The sequence below is a fragment of the Vidua macroura genome, chromosome 2, assembly GCF_024509145.1.
Source record: "Vidua macroura isolate BioBank_ID:100142 chromosome 2, ASM2450914v1, whole genome shotgun sequence".
Taxonomy (NCBI): domain Eukaryota; kingdom Metazoa; phylum Chordata; class Aves; order Passeriformes; family Viduidae; genus Vidua; species Vidua macroura.
Window position 1 is genome coordinate 108,492,842 of NC_071572.1, and position 25,010 is coordinate 108,517,851.

General features: G+C 36.9%; 1 protein-coding gene across 3 annotated transcripts in view; it reads right to left on the reverse strand.

Moving 5' to 3' along the window:
- Positions 1–25,010, reverse strand: part of ROBO1 (roundabout guidance receptor 1) — a 292,886-nt gene that overhangs the window by 108,730 nt on the left and 159,146 nt on the right. For all 3 annotated transcript variants that reach the window (XM_053969867.1, XM_053969868.1, XM_053969866.1), the window contains exon 3: positions 3,371–3,528. In XM_053969867.1, coding sequence (XP_053825842.1) covers positions 3,371–3,528 — 158 coding nt within the window. The remainder of the gene's footprint in view (positions 1–3,370; positions 3,529–25,010) is intronic.

The following is a 25,010-nucleotide window of genomic DNA, read 5'->3' on the forward strand; positions in this document are numbered from 1 at the left end:
AGGAGAAAAATTAACTAGATGAGCATGGAATCATACTAGTTCTTCTTAGTCCTCATGATAACTGTTTTCCAAATCAATAAATTAAGCTAAAGATAAGTGTCTGCTTCTCAGGCAAGACTGTTCCAGTTTCATTTGTAACATTTGGAGAGGGAATGGTCACATCAAACATTTGCTTTCATACCATGGTGTACAGAACTCCCATGAGGAGTTAAGCCCAATGCACCGAGAGAACTGTTTATAGACAACACACTCAAGAGTAGAGAGAAAAGATATTTTGGTGACAATTCTTCATCAGGTGCACCCAGCAAACATTTGTGCACTGAAGAGCCTACACAAAGTCTCTAAAACTGGGCACTACTGGGAGAGCTGTGCTCAAATAAAATGCCTTCTTCTATAAACCCCTTCACAGATAGCTTTGCCCTCACCCTTAACTTTCACTTTCTATTTGTTCCATTCCCTAGTTTATAACCTAAAAGACATATAAAGTTTTTTCTCTTCATAGCACATTTATTTGCCCTACAAATGGACCAAAAATATGAAAAGACTGATTTTTATTATCTTACCTACATAAACACATTTATTTCCTTAACTCTACCCAGGACAAAATAGTATTTTCTTTTTATTGCATTCCTGAGGAAGTCATGCCTTAACTTGGATCTTATTTATTTGCTATTTATCTACATCTTTTGCTTCAAAGTCTCAGTCAGGAACAGAGCTTCCAGCTCTGTTTTTCTAGTGCTCTTAGTACTCATTCTGAAAAATCCAGTTTTTCTGACTCATAAATGACACTCTCATTGCAGAGGAGAAAAAATCCTTCCATATATTAAAAATAAGGTTGCTTCATGAAGATACCATCTTCTTGAAGAAAGTATAAATATGAATCAAAAAAAGAAGATGTCAAGCATCATACCTTATTCAGAAAAAGTAGAGTCTTAATGTTTATTTTAAATCTCATGTCAGAAAGGAAAGCATTAACACAATATGCTTCACACAGCCTTTGACACTTAGAGAACTCTTGAAATTGTAATGAGTCAAAGATCAACAAACCTATAAGAATGATATATTCTATTCTTCTATATTTAGAAGTGGAGCCACCAAAACTTTTTCATTTATTAAATATCCAGTGGTATTACATGTGCATTGAACACCAAGACATATAGCTTGACATTTCCTGATCTACTAATTTCATGGCTTAAAAAGAGGAAAGTTACACTTGTATTATGGAAATTTACTGGAACTGAGTGAATCAAAATTTTGCCACCACATGAAGGTAGGTGCTCATTTTAAATACAGACAATTAAAAAGAAGAAAAAGAGAAACCTGTCAAACCCCATCAATTTCATCCTTATTTCAGCTTTTATACTCTTCTAGGTTTTTTTCCATACCTGATGCCAAACTGAAATAGAAATGTCTTTAAGGAGATAAATGAACAGAAATGGAATTATTCTAACTCAGGTTTCACAATTAGCATTGCATTCCCATCTGCCCTTTAATAAGTTGCCCATTCCAGGTCCCAGTCCCCACTCCCCTCCCTGCCTCTAGCAAGATCATACAGATGGTTACTGCAAAGCTGTAAAGAGGTACATCTGAATGCATATTTATCCACTTGGCAAGATCCTGCTACAGCTGTAAGAGGATGCAAATCTGCATGACAATGCTGCTTCAGGCTCTCTGGCCTGTGTCAGGAAGCCCCCACGATATCAATAGTGCTGCTGAGGACAATGCCAGGCACATATGACACGGCTAAGCTGGGCTGTGGCAGCTCTGTTAATTTACACCTCTGGAGACAAACCCCCATTTGAGTACCTGAAACAAGTGTGAATCTACACCTACATCAAAATTCACTTTCATTTATTTGTTTCTGGGAGGAGACATTGATAACACACAACAACTCTGCCAGATGACAAGGTGAAAGGATACTGTGTGGGTGAGCATTTGATATAAACACCAGAAAATAAAACCAAACTGAGAGGCTTTATTTCATCCTAAGAAAAGCTTTAACGACTCCAAGTCACACTGCCAGTCAGTGATAGCTACTCTTGTTCTGGGTATATCTTTGTTCTGGCAGCTGGAACAGTTTTCATGTATAGCAAAAGAAATGTACTTAATAGGCAACACCTGAAAATCCTTCGAGAAAATAAACTATAGCAATAAAAAATGCAAGTTTAGAAAGTGCTTCCTGGAGGAAAAAAACCTAACATAGGTAGCACTGGAATCTTCTCTTTATCTCAGGTCAATTGCCTTGTCACGGTTGGAAGGAGATTTGAAAAGGAAATTGCAAGTTCTTAGCAAGTATGATTAGAGGAATAGAGTTAATAGCCAGCAATCAGAATAGGTTGGGTAGGGTACTTAAAAATTTAAATGTATGCATACGCTACAACTGCAGAATGCCTGGGCTTTGTCTTGTTTGTAAAAAATAAATGGAATAACAGGCAATTTCAATCTCAAACCAAAATGGTAATTTTATACTTAGGTTGCTGGGGTCTCAGAGTACTTTCCCTCATTTCGGTATGTGATTGAGGCATGTAAATGGTATGTGCCTCTAATCCTGCTTTACACTAGAAATCTTTCCAGTACCAACAGGACAGTATGTGCTTTCAGATGATACAGGTTCTCTCATGTGGAAGGATGTTTCTCCTCTCACCACGCTGGCAGCAAATAAATGATTTTTGAACCCCATTTTTCACTGCCATTTCTGCAAGACATTTAGGCTCACCAGCTTACTGTTTCAAAAGGATAGTTTTATGATTTGAGAAGCTGCTTTATCCATACTCTGGAATAGTCATGCACTGTATTCAGGAAGCTACAGAAACAAATGAGTATGACAACACCTCTAATGAAAAAACAGATTTATTTAAGATGGCGGGATAAGCCATTATCTCTGTAAAGAAATGTGTCTATATCCCCAAACCCTTTTTATCCTTTCTAATACAATGCACAACTTTCCTTCGTGTGTTATTTTCAGCAGAATTACAAAAGATCTCACCGAGACTACTTGTAGTTTCTCTTTCCAACCAATGGCAGATATTACAGGTTGCAAAAATTTGTAGGTGGATAAAAAGTATGAAAATTATAGGACAGTGATGAGTATAATGAATTTCATTTCCACAAGCTTCTAATTCTTGTGAGGAAGAGAAGAACATAGGTTTTGCATAGGCCTCTTTAACAAACAAATACATACCCTGCAATGAAGTACTAGGAGATGAGAGGTTACATTCCAAGCTAAATGCAAACTAGCCCTTGCCTGTGAGGCAAGGAGAGGACACATCCTAGAAAGGACAGCACAGCCAGAGATGCCCACAGGCTCAAGAGACGAGAAATTTTTGATTAGTTGATTCTTGTGTTGTTTGGAAAACCTTTTTATACTTACTGTAATTCTCTCGTCTTTGTCATCTAGAGGGGTCCCATCTTTCTTCCATGATATAGTTGGCTCTGGGTGACCTCTCGGGGGCTGGCATTCCATCACTGCAGGTTCCCCCACAGCTACCATGACATCTGAGGGATTTTGTCTGAAGTCATCCCGTAGAACTGAAAGAATAAAGGCAGTGAAGCAAAAAAATTACTCAATAATATACTAATAGTGCAGCAAAGTGTTTTTTATTGGTCTTTAATGGTGCCTGTTGTCACTGTATTTTACATTAACAAACAGATCAGTTAATCAACAGAGCTGGAATGGGACTTTTTACAAGAGCATGTTGTGAGAGAACTAGAGGTAATGGCTTTGAACTGAAAGAGGGTGGGTTTAGATTAGATATTAGGAAGAAATTCTTTACTGTGTGGGTGGCAAGGCCCTGGCATGGACTGGCTGGAGAGGCTGTGGCTGCTCCATCCCTGGAAGTGTTCAAGGCCAGGCTGGATGGGGCTCTGAACAACCTGGTCTATGGAAGATGTCCCTGCCCATGGCAGGGGGTTGGAATGAGATGGTCTTTAAGGTCCTTTCCAACACAAAGCATTCCATGATTCATGTCTCAGTTGAAGATGGCACAGTATCTTCTGCTCAGGTAGAATGTGACTTGGGGGAAGCACTGCAGAGGTTGCTTTCTGTCCTTTTTTCCTGAGACACAAGGTCAGCCTGCCAGTAACTCAGAAGTTTATGGTTAAAGGTTGGCCACTGGCCATACAAATTGTACCCATCCCTGAATTTAGGGCGAAAATCAATGAACTAAATAAACTTCCCAGTTCTTTGATGACATTACAAATCACTAAACATTTGCCCAGCCTTAGCCAAACTCATCTCTGCAATTTGGCTTGTGTCTTTTTAAAGAAAAAATATTAAAAACCTTTCCTGATCTCTGGTAGTTGTTACTTAGCCTAAACCAGGACCACATCCTTTATTTAGAAGTCAATTTTACCACCTTTTCAGGCAAAGAAACATTTTTATTGCAGCTTCATTACTAGAATTTGCTCTTTCTCATCATTTGGCCAAGCCCAGGCCTAGGAAACTCTAGTTTCCTCCAGTCATCCACTATGGATTTTATCAATAGCTGTGTGATTATTTTCCTTTCTGGGAAAGTATAGACATCATCCTGTGCTCAACAGACCACTACACAGGGACACGGTTTAACAGAATAATGGCATTTCTAAGCCTTGCCAAGTAAGTGGCATTAGGTTTTATCTAAAAATAAATAACTCTAATGATAACAAACATAACATTCTTGTTCTCTCCACTGCTGTTCCTCCATCCACACTGAACAAAGGATAGGGTAATGGAAAAGCACACTACCCCCAAAGGACTCTCAGGATTTTTACACAGCTGTATGTCACTCTCGCTACCTGCAACAATCTTGTGTCAACAATAAATAATGCCAAGAAGCTGCAGCAAAAAAAATATATATCCTCCAAGCCATGGACCCCAGATACATGGACATTCACTAGTGAACAGGGGTTTAGTTGTTAATGCTGCTTCAAGGGGAGGTGAGATTTATGTCAGCTGTTTAGGAATGTGGTTGTTCTTACAGATTGGCAGGTACAGTGCTACCACCAAGCCATCCCTCTCTGTAAGGTCTTTCATGCTGGTAAGACCTTCTAAAGTGGTCTGAGGGCAAATAGGTCACCTGTTTTGGGACAGAGGTACAGACCTTCCTCATGCCTGTTTTTATTATAATGTAATACACAATTGGGAAAGTTCCACATTGATACAAAAGTGTAGGCAGGAATCAAAAACAATAAATAAAGAATATGTTGCCACTATTCTAGATAAAGGACATAAATTCCAGAAATAACAAAGAATATCTGTGTGTGAAAAATACCTAAATATAATACAGATCTCACCAAACATTTGAATTTACTAAACCCTTTTCACACTGAAGCACTCACATTTCTAATGTTTCAGCTCAATTACTGAGATTTCTGGATGCCCTGGAAATAGGATATACTGATGCTCTGAAAGTGTATAGTCAAGGATAAAATGTCTCTATCACATTAACAATACAAAATAAGAGAACAGAATAACTTTGATTCGAAGGAGCCCCTGGAAATCATCAAGTCTACAACAGTAAGATGCTTTTGCATGACCATGTTCTCTTGGACAGATTAGGTCTCTTCAACAGACCTAGTCTACAGAGTTTATTTAAAAAAAACAACCCAAAAACCAACCCAACAAATAAAATGTACCTATTTCTTACTCTACAAAAGCCTGAAAAAGCATGCTGCACCTAAGATCAAAGTATTTCTCTTCCAAAAAGCCAAGACTCATGCATATTTTCCTTCTACAAACTTGGGAAAAATGAAAATATTTTCAGTTATAACATCATGCTTTTAAAAAAGATCAATCCTTTAAACTCCCTTCTGCCTTCAACAAAACTTTATTAAGTTCAACTTGCATTCTCTTACATCTTCCTTACTGTATTCCCTTATATATTGATGCACCAAAATTGCACTTCAAATTCAGTTTTGGTTATGGAAGTGTTAAAACACTATTCACATACACTGAAAATGTTATATATCCTTGTTCCGCTTATACTGAATTTGGTGTTAACAGCCAAAGACAATTTCTTGTGTTCCCAAGAAACCCTCAAGCCATCCAGACACATGGATCGCTATAAATCAAGCAGTGCAAATGGATAGTTGGACACTGCTTCTATTGAAGTCCAAGAATTTTTTTTCTATTTAATACCTTAGAGACATAATCTGGCTTGGAGCCACTGATTGTATTATTTTTTTTCCTACTTATTCAAATTAAAGAACATTAAAGAAGACACAGAAGGTGCCCTAAGTTACTAACCCCTCCCTCCCAGAGATCCAGTTCCCAGTGCCAACAACACATGAAAGTGCACAAGAGTTTATTTGCTATGCCACAGTTCTATTGCAACACAAAAAAGGGGTGTTTTGACCATGAGTAAGAAGCATCTCATTACTGCTGAAGATTGTATCACTTGGATAAATGTAAGAGACATATAAAAAGAAGCAGCCTGAAGTTTAAAAAAAATTAAATCAAGTGATCTTAATAAAGCATAAGTGCTTTTCAAGTCTGAAAGACCTCATAAATCTGAGAGAAAGGACTATCAGATAGCACCTCAGATGGCTTTAGCACCTTTGAAGCAACAAAGAAGTCCAGTACTTACATAATAAAACCAAATTACTTCTGTAATTTCTACACTCCTTAGTCTTATAATAGCTTGACAAGCATAGTACCTTGCCTGCAAACCAAGACCTTTCCCAAATTAACCAGTCTTTAATAGAATGCCTAGAAGGACATCAAAGGTCCAGGCCACAGATACTTCAAAACAAGTATTTTTTTCCCCATTTACCATGAATTATTTTGGCTCTAACATCACATAATGAAATGCTAACAAAATATAATCCATTAGAGATTACTCCACAGATAGTCATCGTAATTATTTTTGCAGCTGTAAAGTAGATACATGCTCTGTTTTGTTTGCCTCAGGCCCTGGCAATCTTGCGTGAAGTTATAAATCTAAAATTTTCATCCCTTACTAAAAAAACCCGAACTTTTTCTTTCCTGTTCTTCATAGTCAAGGCTTACTGTAAATTGAGAAAACATTTACTTTTTAAGTAACATTAGAAGTATACTTTGCAATCCATGACAGCAAATGCTTTTTGTCACCTAATGGTGAAATTTCACCTCTTTTTACATATATGCAGCTGGAATGAAAAATCATATATTAAGAAGACATTTGATTTTTTTTCCTTTTCTGAAAGATCTTCATAGAAAAAATATTCTCCTCCCCATTTTTGCCAGACCTTGGTTGAGGTTTTCTAGCATTTTATTTGATATTTTCCGAAATCCAATTAAGAATGATTGCAACCATCATCACAGCACAGCTGTGAAGTCCATGATCTTGCTGTGTGAAGGTGCTGAACTATTCAGCTTCAAAAGCAACTTTTGTAGCTCCACTTAAAAGTCAACTGCTCACACAACTACTTCATATTGCATGCTCTTCAATCCACTAAAGAGTTTTACTTTCCCCAGAGAATCTTTCTCAGGAAAGAAGGGAACTGGCAACCACCTGAGGATAAATTTTTATTGATAAGCAACATAAATTTTTATTAATAAGCAGAGATGGCACCAAAACAGTGCTTTGCAAAATGCAGCACCCAGTGCTTTTTTCTTTTGTTGCCTAATATGAAAAAGAGTAGGGAGACACTACAGGGTGAAATGGGAGGAAGATAGGCAGGATTTTTTTTCCTAGATAAACTATAGATAATTCAGAAAGATTACTGGTGCATTTTATCTTTAAATAACTGTGACTTTAAAGGGATATATAAAATGAAAGATAAAATAAACCAACCAGAAAGTTCTAGTCAATACTTGAAAAGAATGAATTTGTAAGGAACACACTAATTACCATCAGACATTGTGGATATCATGCCTTAACAGGTGGTATCATTTAAGATCTGGAAATCAGAAAATTTCCTGAAAATTTTGATTACAGGTCTGTTCCAGTCCAGACACTTCATGCCAGCTCAGTTCAAAGCAATGCACCAAAATATATCTGAGATCCCTAATCAACCAAGATCTTACAGCCACCAGTGTCACCCAGGGAACAGAGGAAGAGGGAAATGATGATGCTTGTGCTGCAAGTTTCTGAATCAGAACAAGGCAATTTTAATCCATTTAAATTCTTATAAAAAGGCATTACTCAGACTTGCTTCCCATTAACTCTCTTGCACCATCCCACATAAAACACATGATTTTACAAGTCTGCTTCTTAGAGAGAGACTGGTGAGCCAAAGTATGGCACGACTATTTAAAATAAGACATCCCAACAAGCTCCACTCTTTCAGCGTGAAGATAATTTCAATCTTCCTTTGAATGTGCCTCAAAAATGGTGGAAAAAGAAAGCGAAATAAACAGAATAAATGATCATCACATTTTTTTGAAGAACAACTAGACCTCAGCTAATGAACAAGTTTCCAACAGCAAACAAAACCCTCCTGACATTAAATAATCTAAATACAAACCTTAGTGGCCCACTGCCCTGCCTTTTGGCTAATTTTGTTAAAAGCTGTAATATGTGGTAACCAACAGCTACCACAGTAATAGATTTAAAATCTATTTTAATATCTACCAATTCTACTATTTTCATTCCTTCAAATATATAAAATGTATTTCTGTGTTCCCCTTTTCCTCCCCAACAAAAGAGCAGTATTTACAAACTAAGTTTCCACCTAATACTTCATTTGACTAATAAAGTATGATGAACAAAACAACAAAAATGAGAGCTTGCTTTGAAAGCCTGTAACATAAGGAAAACAAAAATAGGATTCAGGAGGTTATATAAATCTTCTAATCCCATGAAGCTGTAGTCACAGAGAAACTAATTATTGCTTAGTCAGGATTGAGTTGTTATTCAAAAGCAGAACTCTTCCTGTAATTTAGGATCAGCAGTGATCCCTTTTCCCCACTACCTACTGAACTTGTAATTCAAATTTACTGAGACACACCAGACATTTTTGGCATTCAAATATAAGATGGTTGTCAGTTGGAACAGTGCTTCAAACCAGGTGCTTAATTTTAATTACAACTAACTTAAGCATCAGCCAGAATTATAATACCTTGTTTAAAGACTTTGCTTGCATGAAATTTATACAGATATTAGGATATAATTTTTAATACATGCATGCCACTAACAAGAAAGTGTTAGTGCACCTAATTAAGCAAAAAAGAAACAAACAAAGGTATGCATTATCAAATTTAAGTCAACCCATGTGTTACCATATTATATTTTAGACCTCATTGAACTGTTACCTGGTTTGACCAAAAAAATTGATCATTTACAAATGAGAAGTATTATTTCTGAAGAGACCTCCCTAAAAGTCTCCATGCAGCCATAAAAAGTTAAAGAAAACCTTATTCCCTGAAAAAATGCTTTCCTTTCCTTTCTGAAGGTGTTAAAACCAGGTCAACATTGGTGTTAACTAAAATAAATAGCCATTAAAACGGAACAGAAGGAGTAGAGCTATAAATAGTCAGAAATTACTGTTGTGATCATCCAACAAGACCACTCATGTAATGCAGGCAATAATTCCATGCAGTGACCGAGTCCAGCAGTGCCATATGGAATGCTTCAAAAGATGTCCACACTTCCACAAGGCTCCAAGAGGCTGGAAGTCACAGCCAGCACGCCTAGGGCTCCTCACTTCCATAATTTCCAGTTCTGTTTCCTACCTTGCGGCACTAACCCTTGCTCAGTCAGACTGAAAGCCTACTGCAGACAAGCAGATGCCAATCAGTTCAGTATCCACATCTCTAATATTCTCTCAGCCTTCTCTGAGCCTCAGAAAGAGGCTGCAGAGCAAAGATCTATTTATAATCCTTGGCTATACACTTATGACCACACATTCAACATCATCTATTCATATGGTGCTGTCCTGCTCTGCTTTAAACTCTGCCCATTAGCAAACCTTACCACCTTAAAGTCTGAAGAAATAAAAGCACTTTAAAATCAAATGGCTTTTTGCTTAGTAGTCACATGTATTTGTATGAGTTAGTTCAGACCTCTACCCAAGTCTATGTAACTGAGATCACATTATACATACTTCTATTTCAAGATCTCCTTTAGTGAGAGGAAACAACCATTAAAACACCTCAGTAAAACACCTGTGTTTTTTCTACTTTATTACCACTGGGATAAACTAATTTAGTTTAAACAGCTGGTTCATAAATACTTCCTCCATGATGTCACTATGGAAGAAACTGAAGGGTTAATGAAAAGATTTTAAAGAAAATATTTCAAAATTCCTTTCTTTTAGACATTAAAACAGTTTAAGAACTGCCTTTTATTATTATGCTTGTTCTCATATTGCCAGTGATTTCTTTTTAAATTTGAAACAATACCATGTTTTAGATTTTGGTAGACATTGTAAGAGGCATACAGAAATTTTAACATAAATTTAAATTTGGAAAAGTTAAGAGTACTGAAGAATAGCAGTTAAATTGAATGAATGAAAAAGAATTACTCAAAAAATTAATTAAAGAGTGAATGGTATATACAGAATGCTTTAGTTCAGAAAACTTGCGTTCCTACTACCCAGCAGAGTAATGCAGAATTTCCAGCAATGGGAAATTGCCTCTCATCAAACACGCAGATCTGCTAAAGATTTTACTAAATCTCGTACCACATTCTGCTGTAAGAACATTAACAGATTAAAGGTGTCAGAAAGCAGCATTAAGTTCATGTTACGAGCCTATGTAATTTAGTACAACATTATTAGTACCACCTGGCTGATGACACCAGCAGAGAGCACCGACAGTCAAAGCAACAAAGAAAGGTGGCTTTGTTTTAGCACTGACAAACAGAACCAAGACAACAGAGTTAAATATAAGATGGAGAAAACAGCAGCAGTGAAATTAGACCACACTTCTAAAATGTTAACAAAAGGTACTGTCTCCATTACTGTAACCTTTAAGTTGTTTTAAAACAGATTCTCTCTAAAAAATCATGGCTTTGATTGATTGTGTTTTCTCTGCCTATCCAAAAAGGACCTGGGGGTGCTGCCAGACAGCAGCTGAATGGCACCTGGCCTGAATAAGGAATAGAGTGGCCAGCAGGACCAAGGAGTGGCTGTCCCCCTGTAAATGGCAATCATGAGGCTACACCTTGAATTCGATGTCTTGGGCTACTCACTCCAAGGACACTGAGGTGCAGGATTGTCTCCAGAGAAGGGCAATGGAGCTGGGGAAGGATCTGGAGCACAAGGCTGATGAGGAGCAGCTGAGGGAGCTGGAGAAAAAGAGGCCCAGGGGAGACCTGATCACTGTCTACAAGTCCCTGACAGGAGGTTTCAGCCAGGTGGGAGTGGGGTTCTGCTCCCAGGTAACAAGTGATAGGACAGGACAAGAGGAAATGGCCTCAAGTTGCACCAGGGGAGATTTAGGTTGGGTATTAGGAAAAAGATTCTTCACTGAAAGGTTGTTCAGACACTGGAATACGCTGCTCAGGGCAGTGGTGGAGTCCCCATGACTGGAGGGATCTAAAAGACATGCACATGTGGCACTTGGGACATGGTTTAATGGTGAATTTGTCAGTGTTGAGCTAACAGCTGGATTCAATGAGCTTAAAGGTCTTTTCGAAACCAAACCATTTGATGATTCAATGTAGCATCATCAAATTAGGATCTTTGTATCTATTGAAGGTTAATAATTACCATCTCTGGAGAAGTGTCATTCCCTAAGACACTCAGCAATACATGTCAGCAAATAAAAGACCACCCTGCTTCTAATCCATTGCAATAGGAGAAAACCAAGGACTGCTGCACCAACTGGATCACATATTTAAAAGGTGCTGATAGCAAATACATGTCACATGCTTGAATCAAGCAATATGTTACATTGCAAAAGCAATTAAATATTTAGGCATTTGGCAATAAACTTATGACTGCATAGAAAGACTTTAAAATAAATATATTTATTGTCATTTGTTACTGTAATTAAGAAACTCCCAATTCTTAATAGAAAGAAAGGCATGCTTATGAAACAGGATCCAAAAAAAATATAAAAGACTTCTGTAAAAACCATTGGCCGAAAGTTACTGAAAACCATTGCAAAAAATTATGGAAACCACTCAGAGTGTCTGAATTTATTTCACTCATTTAAGATTTGGGGTTTAAGTGCGGCTTGGAATCTTACTGGGCAACATAGCTGTCAGCCTATAACAGTTATCTCCATGTGTGGAAAGGAAATTGTAAATGGATTAGATGATGAATTGAGAATCAATTAAATGACCAAATCTGGTAAGTCACATAAAGAGTAATTTTAACTCCTGTGAGAAAGGGTAACTGACAGGCCTCAGAGAACATGCTGCAGCACTGGGAAACCTAATTAAATCCTGAAGGATCTCTGATGCCTCAGGCACGCAGCTCAGAGTATCCCTTAGGTTGACTGAAAATTGAAAATAGATAAGGAGAAGGGACCTAATTATTAATTTGACTGACTGTGTAGGAAGAGCAATCCCTCTCAATGTCTTCCACATATTATGCTCCAGGACAAGATGTCTACTAACTGTAACTAGGAATTTACCTCCTGGAAGAATAGATTAATTTCTACAGACCATGGAGATTATTTCCTTTCACTTGTAAATATTAAATATTTTCAGATATTTTCTAGTAGTAGTAGTAGTACATTTTACATTTTGTTTTGGGGTTATTTGAATCATGCTGGATTACAGACTATTTTCAGCATGACTAACACGGTATATTTCCAAATTTGCAGACACAAACCAAGGGGTTTTAGACACAGCTCATCCAAGAAGTGTCCTTCAGATATCACAAACTAGTTTTTAAAAGGCAAAGAAGGGTGTGCATCTTTATATCCAGGGATTTGTCCACATTCTGTACAGAACGATTTTTCTCTCTACACTCCAAACAAAGATTCTGATGTTTAGTTTGTAAGGAGCTGCTGGTTGCATTGGCCTTCCTGCAGAACAGATTATAATGGAGAAAAAGAACCAGATTAAGAGGCTGCGTGTCTTGGCTGTCCAAATTACATCATAAAGAGATAACTGAAAAGAAGAGATAGAAGGACCAAACAAAGAAAGAGAAAAGGTGAGAAGACACTTCACCAGAACTCCAGTGTTTTCCTTAACTACTCACCAAACTTATTTCACGAGCAGAAGAGTGTTCTTTCTCAAGGAAGAATACAAGAGCCAACACAGAAATGCCTCTGTCATATAATTCACAAGCAAGGACAGAAGCAAACATTTAGCCAGTTTTCAATGAAAGGTTAAAGCTAGGATGGCAAATGAAGCTAGATTGCAATTGATTTTAAAAAGTGTTTCTCTCAAATAGCAAACTATGCTGGTTTGTCCTGTGAAAAATTTACACTTTTCCCATAGTTCCCAAGATGGAAGCTCCCTCAGGAAGCCAAATCTGAAGGAACCTCATTTGTTGCAACCTGTGCTGTTAAAAGAGGGGAAGCAACTGCTCCAGAGTCTTGCCAACGAAGCTGGCATCAGTTTTCCTGTAGTACAGGAAAGACTTGAATGCTGAACATACTTGTATGTTTGCTTATAATCATCCTTTTGCTCTGAAGGAGTCATAAACTTTTAAGAGGAAAAATGTGCAAAGAAATAAAGATTTCCATGCCCTTGATATGAATTTTTCTGCAGTAGTTCTAAATCTGCATATGCCCTATGTTATTGTTCTGCTAAAGGTGCTGCATACACACAACAATTTTAGCCCCGTCCTTCTGCTTAGCATGCAAATTCTAGGGTGTTATAACTGTACCACTACCATCAACATTTTTTGAAAGGACCCTATTTCCATGAAAAAAATCCCCATTATGCTCTTAAAGTGGTTGAAAAAAATGACATTTTAATATCAGAGAATATACAGTATCATTATCACACTCAAACAGCTAAGTTGCTTCTTTAATATTCTGGAAAATTATATTCCCCCATTACACATGAGGTCAAGCCTGAAACATCAGTCAGAGGGGTCAAGATGCAGGCACTTCATATGGCTGAGTGGCTCATTCTAAATAACAGCAGAGTTAAGAACAGCATTTGCTGGTACCACACACTACAGCAAGGCCACACAGTTGAGAAATGTTGCTGAGCTATTACACACACTTTTAATCTGTTCTATTGTTCCCTTATTGTATACAATTTTATTGTCTTGGCAGAATCTACAGGCCACAGAGCTCCACTGTCTTTGTTCAGCTCTTCAGACTGCTATACAGCAGGACATACCTCAGTTAGATAGTAGATGTTCCATCAATTACACCCTGCATTCCCCAGTGTGTGACTGTATCATCCTTGTGGTAATGCTATCTTGTTTTTCACATCCTGAAGCATCCAAGATGTAAATTGACAAGATATTGCCATGGTAGACATGGATAAACCATTTCAAAATTACATTTATGCCAAATATCATATACTTTCCAAATTACTTTTGCTGATTTTAGAAAACAATGCAGGGAATCACCTCAGGGGAAAATGGCAGACAGCCTTACACAGAGGTCATAGAGAAATATAGTCCTCATCTAATTCAATTAACTGCTTTCAGTTAGATCCCAAATGGAACAGGCAAACATTTGTTCTATTTCAGGCATATTCTAAGAAATGAATCATTCTGCTTTCCCACTACACAAAGGCAAAATATCACACACTCCATTATTTTATTGTTCAGAATTTCAAAAATCTCAAGACAGATGTCTTTATGATTTACAGTGACATCTTATAATTTAGGAAATCATCTGAAGACTTCAAATATATTAAAATTCTACGAAGAGCATTACAAAAAGTAGAAAAGTTAATAGCTAAAACAATGAAAAATGGTTTTGAAAGCAAACAGACACACCAAATTCACCAAGTTGGAACTCTGAATTGCAGCTCTTGGAGATTTATACGCTATCATTAATGGCAAAAGACAGTAAAATCATACAGAAAAGTACTTCTGCATTTGGACTCTCATGCTGGCTTCAGTCCTTATGAGATATTTGAAGGCAAAGTGCCAGTTGATCAGTATGTTAGTATTTAATGTGCAGTAAGTGCTACTGAGGAAAAAGCAGAGAAACATTGCCTGTTAGCAGAGTCTGCTGTACTGCTGGCAGGAAGGAGTGCATAGAGTTGTGGATCCCCCCATGTGGTAAGACAGCAGCCAGAAGTCTGAATCAGAGTTAACAAAAGGAAACAGAGGGCGATGCTCAGCATGAACACAAATGCACATAAAGCCAGGCAGATTTCATTACTGAAGATTTGAATTTTAATTAAATGCTTCCTTTTATATCGAGTCCCATTCATTGTTTTTTACCCTGTGTTTTCATTAATACTTTAATACACAGGGAACATTAAGTTGCATAACTTCAGTGTTGCAGCTAAAGATAGCATCTTTAATAACAGCTACAAAAGAGGTGCTGGCATCCACCAGTGTCCAACTTTGGGATGCTCTGAGGCACAGTGGGCTGGCTGTGGCATGCAGGACAACACATCAGCACTCCCCACCAAAGCAAAAGGAAAGTGGATCACTGCAAGTGAGCTTAGACTGTATGAAATGGGAACTTATAAATGCATCCAAAGGAAAGCAAACCAACACAATGGAAACAGCTGTCAAAGGCAAAAAGTATCAAGGTGGCAAGTACTTATGGGAGAAATATTGCATTTCCGTTTCTTTCACAGCCTGGGAAAAACTGCAGTACAATGCAACTCCTCAAAAACTTCCCAGGAAACTACAGCAGTAACATGAAATTTTAGTAATTTGACAATTATCTTTCCCCTTGCTTTTGGTGTTTCTACCTACAAATGATGAAACTTAAGTCTGGACAAAACTCCACAGACCACAGTTTTTATTGATTCCATATGAGCATGGGTACCCTTAGGAGAAGTACCTACAAACCTGAACTGTGGAGTGTATGGTACCCTCCACAACGACCTACCAACTCTGTTAATTCAATTCCTGCCTGTGCTGAGCAGCCCCTCCAGGTTCATTTCCTAGATTTTCATTCAAAATTGTCATAGAGAGAAAAAGCAAATGTGGTATTGTGCAAGACCAGGATCCTTTCATTTCTCCATGAACACTGAATCAATTTTCAAGTCAGTTCAGTGGCCTGGTTCTTTTCTGTGTTTAGGCATAAAAAGTAAGCTTGAAAACATGATGAGACTTGATCTGGACTATCAGTAGATGCCAAAATATGAATGTTATATATTTTCAGGATGGTTTTAAAAAAGTAAATTCATTGCTATTAATTTTGGCAAACAGGATACTTAGAAGCCACTGAACATGCAAGATAAAACTGCTGGTATATTCTAATAGTTCACTCAGAAACAGCTGATTTAAGGGGGGAAGGAGGGGGACAGGGAAGCAACCCCCCAAAAGTATCTGGACTTCCAAAATCTTTACTCTTGTTTTTCTGATATACAATGTGACAACATATTTTTGTTTTTACAGGACTTTCCAGTAAATGAAAACTCCAGTGGGTGATGGATGAAACTAGACCAGAAGATGAACACCAGGTTTCAACAGACTCAGCTGGAGTCTTCCTGAAACATGCACGGTGCAGACATTCCTTTTCAGGAAAAATGTTTCTCTCTACAAATACACCTCTTTTGGGTTGCACTACTTTGAAACTCCTTTCTGCACACAGGGCGAACATACAGTAGAATTAACAATACCTGATATCATAAAAATTCCTTAATAATATCCACTGTAACAATCTCAGAAATGTCAGGTAAGTTTTAAGTTCACATTACAGTGTATTTATTGCTTAGACTTCAGGTAGTGATTACAAAACCACCAGGAGCAAGAGGACTAAACAGGCAATGTAAGCCTTATCCTGTCAGGAAACAAGAAAACACAAACCAGCAAAAAAGAACCTTCAAAGTCACCATATTCATTTATATATGAGAATCTAAAGCAAAAGAGATACTGTCTTTGCTGAAAAAAGTGCTTTGCTATTGTTTGTGTGCTTGAATGCAATTCATTGGCACCTTTCAGCAGATTACCACAACAAGTCATTACTCTAAAACTTTCCTGAACTTTCAGACTGAGACAATACAGTTAGTTCAGGAAAGAAATGCTTCTAAATAATAGACACTCCTAGTGTTTATACAAACTGGAAGGTGCATGTAAGTATTTGGTCTTTGCTATATTTCTTGTTGGCTTTACAACAATGAGATACTTGTCTCAGAACTGAAATACTTAAAAAGAGTATTATGTAGTAACATATCCACAATATTTGTGCACTAATGCTACCTGTTAAAACCTATTTGCACATTTTGGATTTTTTGGGGGGAAGAAGAATATCTGTTGTGTCCTTCCTAAAGGCACAGAAATAGTATTATATAACCACAAATCCACTGAATTGATGGACCTGGTCTAAAATGGGAATCCTTAAGAGTTTAACAGTAAGCAGGGGAAATACAGGGGTTTATAAAAGTTTATACAAGTTACACTGGCTATTAGAAGTAAGAAGTGTCACTAGGATTTATTCCCATTATTGTGTCAGACTTCCTTCATCACTATATCTGTACACATAATGCCTGGGTAGCTTTTGCTATTCTAACATGTAAAACTGTATGACAGACAAAACTATCTAATCTCTGAGAGGAAAACAATTTAAAGAGGAAAGGGGTAGCTCTATACATATTATTCTAAAAAAAAAAAAAAAAAACCAGTAACAAATACCTCACTAAATTCTGCCAAGGTTCATGGAAACAATTGGGATTTGTATATACATCATTTGGATATGGGCCATTATCAAACTATCTAGAGAGTTAATCAACAGAGGACACTCTCAACAAAACAAGACCGATGCTACATAATCAGAAACACCAGAGCTGTAAACAATGGGTATGCACATTATTCCCAAACAGTATAAATAATTTAAGACTTCCAGATCTGAAATTAATCTACATACCATTTGAAGCACACAGAACCACGAATTCAGACAGAATAATGAAAGGTAAGGGAAAAACAGATGGATAATTAAAAAGATACTTCTCAAGTGGGAATAGTCTTAGCTTTGCACTGCTGGTAACAAGAAATAAATATCAAGAAAATCCTATTACATGCATGTATATTTTATATGATTATTTTTTTTCCAGAAGGGACTGTTATTTTTTTTTTTTTTCTTTTCCTACACTCTGATTGGACAGTGAACCTGCTGTATCCATCAACATCTATCTGATTACCTCTTCATCTCTTTGAAGCATCATTGTTTTATAGGGCACTGTTTGCAGAGAGATGGAAACAATCTCATTTGCCCATATTTGAGATGAGCATTCTTCCTTTAAGCCCCTACTGGCCTAGAAGTCAGCACCCTTTCATCCCCAGATGAAGTCTCCACAGCATACTTCAAAGGAAAAAGATACTTATGGTGTCTTAACCTTTCCTTTGAAACTAAATCTGTGGATCCAATATCATCTAGCAAGGCTAATTGCATAGAATTACTATTATTTCAATAAAACTCACCATAGAGAAACGTTGAAAGCTAAGGCACTGTTGTAACAGGCTTTACATAAAGACACAAACACACTATGAAAGGGAAGTATCTTGCACAAGTACAACAGGAAAATGTCACAAATTATCTGTATAACCTGAAAATTACATTCAATATCAGCCAGCTTACCCTGCAAAGAAAGCCTTGGGTGGAGAGCAGATATAGTGAAAAAAAAACAAAAGAGAAAGAGAGAGGGTATGTGATTTCATGATTAGATGTTCCCATAGTTCTTTCATCTTATTAACTTGCTGTACTCCATGTCCTAATCTCCTTACCCTCTGCGAGTTTTACGTTTTCCTATAACACAGATCTAAATTAATTCAAAAACTGATTTAAGATAAAGTAGAAAACATGAAAATCCAACAGAGGAACTAATACAAACATTTCATCATTTAAAAAAAAAGCCAAAAAACATTTCTCATGCAAGAAACCACAGTGCTTAAAAAGAGTGGCATGTGCACAAGCAGAAGTATGACTTCAACAGTTTGGAAAACTCTTACTGCATTAAATGACTTCTACTGTAAGAATGCAAAGGAAAGGTAACTAATTTAGAGACAACTATAATTTATAATTTATAAATTAAAAGAACAGCAACCTTCTATGCCTCATCATGAAAGTTTGCATATTCCATGAGTTCCATTAATACAAAAATAAAACAGAAATATTGAAATCTAAGTTAGAAAAGTGCTGAAACATGTCACAGTGTTTCTGGAGCAATCGTAACTTCAGATATGCTTAAAAGTTTTCTTCAATCAGGAAGAAATCAGTCAGTTCTCCCTCTAAATGCCAAAAGCAGGGAAAAGGTCGTGAATTTGGTAAAAGTGCATGAACAGTGTTCAGGTAAAAACCCCAACCAAGCCAAAAGCTCGCCAAAAGCAAAACACAACAGAAAAAAAAACCCCTGAAAAACCTTAAGCAACACTAACAATCATATTTTTACAAAATGGGAGCTGCCTTTTTTATTACTTCCTTACTGAAGAGTGGAGGGTTGCAATTACACAACCTACATTCAGCACTGCTTTGTGTTACCTGTGATTTTGCACCAGGGACCAGCTGAGTCAGAATGAAGCAGTTGAGCCCAAATTCACCACAGCCTAGAACGCAATAAGAGGATCCAGCCCCACATGAGGCACCAGGGATTGAAAACAGCTTTGTCCATTTATGAAAAACATCATAAGGTATTTATTTTTGTTGTTACCATCTACCATATGAGGTTGGAAAATAGTACGTGAATACTTTTTACACACCCACACATATATGTATTCCCACACTGTCCACACACTCTACCAAAACACCTTTTGTTTCTCACATTCCCAAATACATGTGGAGCACTGAATGTGTTGTTTATCACTAAATAAAATGCATCCAGAATTTATACATGTTTACTTTAGGCAACATGATCAATCAGTAACAATCAGTAATGTTTTTAAAGGCAGACAAATTCTTCAGAAACTAGCAGGATGTTACTTGTTTACTTCAATTATTTTTCCATGTGAGTCTATTAGTAGCACCTACACTCACCAAGCACTGAAACAATCATCCACTATTTTTAGAGACATTTGATATCAGATATAAAAGTTTCAGAGGAAACAGCTATGAAAAAGAGCACAGAAAATAAGGTTACTTTTCATTATACTCAGAAATTAATATCTAGCACAGAATAACACATTATTGATGTGGTAATTAAAATATTGTATTCTGAAAGATAAATATATTAGCAAGCCAGAAGGACCTGGCCTTATTTTATTTTACTTTAATAGAGAGGAAATAGAGTTAAACAGATGGCACTCAGTATTTCTCAATGAATTCAGCATCTGTGAGTACATGTTGCATAAATGCCAATTAAAATGTGTCCAAGTAAATGTAATTCCCTTGTTGATAGAATGTAAGCCAACCTAGCTGGCTAAAGATCAAGGTTAACTTTAATCATCTGCTCAACTTGTAGCAAGTTGCTCTCAGATTGTACAGAAATTCCCAGTGAAATAATAAAACAGCGTTCCTATTGATTTGTATTCATTTACATTCATAATTCTCTTCTCAAGTGTTGGGCCAAAGCACAAAGGGGAAAAAACATATAGTACTGTGTGAATCATTTGACAAATCTAAACTGAAGAAATATTTCTTTGATTTAAAAAGCTTCTGCAGAAACGTTCAGCAGAACTTCTCCTTTAGGTAATTTTATGAAGTAATTATTTTAGATATGACCTGACAATTTTTATGAGTCACACAAGACACTTTTTAATTTCCTCTACTCTATTACTGAAAAACTACCACTATCTTATATTAGGTTGTCATCTAAATTTTTCATAGAATGCAAAGTGAATTTTGATTATTATATGATCAAATACAAATAAAAAAAGACTATATTGAAAAGCTAAAGCAATACTGTTATGCAACCCTATATCAGCTCTAATTTAATTTGGCATTTTACTATCTTGTAATAAGGCAGAGAAAGACAGAAAAAACACCTTTGGTATAAAAAAACTCCACCAAACACCATCAAAAGGCAAAATTCTGAAAACTTCGAGATTTTGTGCCATATTTGAAGAATTACAAAGTGCAGTCTAGTGGGTTTGTACCCAGGAAAACTGAGCATCCACCCTCATGAGAACAGAGAAGGCATTTCTGTGATGTGCTGAGCCATCCTTAAAAATTTGGTATCATTGGTATATAAACTGGGGCAAATGTACACCAAGCAAAGCTTGGATCTTTTGCAAAGCTAATCAATTAAGTCCCTTTATACATAATCCATGTGTGCAGTCTTTTCCCATACCAATTATTTTATGCTGGCAGCGTTTTGTTGAGGGAAAAGCCAGTCAGAAACTATAAAACATACAGCCCAACAGCAAATGAAATTAAATGCCAGAAGTGCAAATTACTATCTAGGAAATGAAATCTGAACTATTCATGCATGTATACATACTAGCAATAAATTAAATTATGGCAGTCAGGGAAAAGACCTAAATGTCATTAGAAAGAGTGCAATGGAAACAGTGGTGCCACAATCAGAAAATATAAAATAAAAGCTTTCCTTGAAAGTGGGAAAACAAAAGGTTTGCTGTTGTTCTCTACAATAGCAGAAATAAAATTACTCAGCAAGACCTCAATGCATTGTTAGATTATAGAAATCATACTGGATTTTGAACAGTTCACTAATTCAGCAAAATCCACTTATTGAGCAGTTCTGCAAGACTGGCTGGGGAAGACATCATTGTGTCTTTTATAGGAGGTCACTGCTCCACAGAATGCACACAAGAATCCTCATTTTCAGACCTATTAATCAGTGAACTATTGAAGTTGTGGCTAAGGAGCACCTGGGAAAATCAGGTCCCTAAGCACAGACAGTGGTACTGGAGAAGAAAGAAAATAAAAATAAAAACACCCAACACAAAGCCAGGGTCAACAACAGACATGCTTCCTAAATTAAATTATGAATTGGGTAATGTCAGCAGAATTTTCAAATAAGAATTTAAATAAGTAGGGTTGCTGTACTACTCTTGACTGCCTTGTCACTCGTAGTCCTTTATTGCAATAGAGACCACAGGAGGAACAGTAAAATACTAAAATCTTAAGGTATTCAGAGGTTCTGAAGTACAACATGACTGACTATACAATGTACTGGGGAGACTCACATGGTCCAAAAATAAGAAAACTTCTCATTCAAAGTAACACTATTAGGTAAGATAATTTCTGAGCAGAGCCAGCATTCAGCACAGAGGAAGGCTGATGGAAAGACAGATGGACAGGGCAACTTGAGGGTGAGCAAACAAACAATGGTGTCCCCTTCAAGCCTTTCCTGGTCCCTACCTTCACCTTTTGGGAGAAGCATTTTTGCTTGATTTACCTGAAAAGAGGATTTGTGGGGAAGAGCAAATTCCAAGGGACAAATGAACAGCCCCCAAACATCAGATTTGTTTTAATCCCCTGCAGGAATGCACCAGCAAAGATGCAGAAGAGGCCTATGTGCAGTGTTCTTCTTTTGTACTTCTTTGTCTGTGCAGTTATTGCTCCTGATTGAAGCTGTGCTTGATTTCTGCACCTGGCTACGTTTCCAACCCTTTTCAGAGGCTTCATATCCCTGCACCTAAAAGTTTCATCAAAGTCAGGATGGGTCCATTCCCCCAATCAGTTGATAACAGCTGAATGTCACATACATCTCAGCAAACTGCAAGACTTGTGAGAGTGGATTCTGAGCTTTTGATGGCAGAAGAATCTCAATATTCACAAACAAGATTCGCTACTGATGATTCAGACATATTTTTCACAAAGCTCTTGGAAAACAAAAGGCAGAGCATGGATGGATCAGGCCCTACTAAGCAATAATCCTCACAATGATTGTAATAATGCTTGGATTAGATTCTTTACTCCAGCTTGCAACATGCAAAATAATACAATTCAACAATTGCTGTAATTCTTTGCGGATGCACAAAGAATAAGCACTTAAAGATTCAACTGAGCAGCTTCCATTGTTTTCTACTGTAAATATTGCTCTATTTATTCAGAAGAGGTGACCTTCTAGTAACCTTGTACAGTGGCTAGAAATAAATGGAAATTTGACCTCACTTTAAGACCTCCATAAAAAGAATTATACTACAATGATTTTGCATCTTTATGTCAGCATGTCAGATAAATATTTTATTTAGTTGCTAACTGGATAATGCATTTTCAAAACAACTCACAATGCAGAATGCATTTTTTAAATATATTGCTAAATGAAGCACAAATTCAACTAATTTTTAAATATTTAAATATATTTGACATTTAAGAAATATTGGGCATATTTTCCATAGTGCAAATGCATTATGCATTTAAAAAGTTTTAGCTGCCATTAGGAAGCAGTACCTATGAATAATACATCTTTTTCTGATGTCTTTTTATGTACACAAAAACATCAATTTGTACCTAGCTTAAAAGAAATCTAAATTACAGGTAAACCATCTAATGTGTCCCTTACTACCTTTTGGCAAGATTAGTCTAATCAGAGTTTTTCCACTAAATTACCCAGATCAACAGAAACCTTGCACAATTATATCCTGCTCTCTAAAATAGCACATGATCTTTCCTCATGTGGGTAATTGCCAGGGTGGAAAATTGCAGTGAGGATGATGGTACAGATGTTCTTTTTCAGTTGACCAAACAAAATGAAAGAAAACAAGGAATTCCTGTTTCATAATGAATTCTATTTAAAGGCTACTGGCTTATACACATTTGCACACACATAAACAAATGTAACAGGAATTTTCAACAGATTTTTCTAATGGAAGATTGTATTCTTCTGTTGATGGTACAGGAAAATATTAGATTTAAGGAAGAGAAAGTATTAAGAAAGCATCAACATGTGAAAAACAAATGTTCAATGTTTGCAACCTGTAAGAACACACACTAGGATACTTCTTAAGTTAAAGCCCTCGAAGGGGATTTCAAAGCAGGATAGTTGCACTGGGGCCAAGCTTTTTCACTTGTGTGCATGGACAAAAGACAAGCAATCTTAGCACTAACAGAATAAAAAAAAAAAGAGTTGCCTGTGCCCGTTTTTACTGCTGCATTTACTGATCCCCATGGCTGAAACCAGCAACTGCACTTTAGGGGGATGAAGGGAGGTCACTGTGAGTGATGTACTCTCTATTCACCCGAGACTGCTGCAGAGCCATGCTCACAGAAGGGACAGCACAGGAAATCTGCTTCCCAGATCCCAGCACCCCTTGCCCTCCTCCTGTCTTGCTCTCCTCTCTGCACAGGTACTCCTTGATCTGTATGCCTTTGGGAGCTGTTCTCCATTGGATGCTTGTTCAGTGAGATTTTACCAAATTGTGGGCTTTTTGTTTTTTTTTTTTCCCCTTACCATTAACTATTTTTAATTGTACCCAACACCCATCATTAAGCAACACTGCTGTTAGAGTTGAGGATTTTTAACATTTAGGTTATTTCCTGAACTGTCCTGCTTATTCTCAAATACAAAGCAAGCAAACATACAAGCCTTAGCAATTACTTTGCACTGGCTTAGATCAGCACCAGTCTTCAATTATGGCAATACAAAGTGATGGAGATTGTTCTAAATTACAGGGACACCCAACAACAAAAACAGAAGACATGGAACCAGCCAGAACTCCACAGAATTCTTTCATGTAAGCAACATTATTTTGCATTATTGTATGCACTGTTATGTATACATATCTGTATAATGTCTAACCAGGAACAGGAATGGAGCTGTTCTTCCTATCAACCTCAAGAATGTGTTTTATTTATCCTCAGTTAGAATAAAGTAATTGAAAACATTTGACAAGTGTTTTAACAGTAACAAATAAATAATTACTGAGAGTTACAGATGGAAAGTGTAAATACACTATTTTTGAGCACTTCCTAGTGTTACCTGTCAGGAGGAGAGTCAGTTCCCATTTGTTTCCTCTACAGAGCACATAGCCAAAATTACAGGCTGGACTCACACTCGTTTTGCAGTTCAGCTTTTTGGGCAACTGAGACAAAAATACAGCATATTTTGGGCTACACTGTCACTAAACCAGTCTGTCAAGGATCCATCACACAGGGTAGGTTCCTGAGATGCTGACCATTTCTCAAAAAAACATGTGACAAAGAGCCAGAAACCCCATTTAAT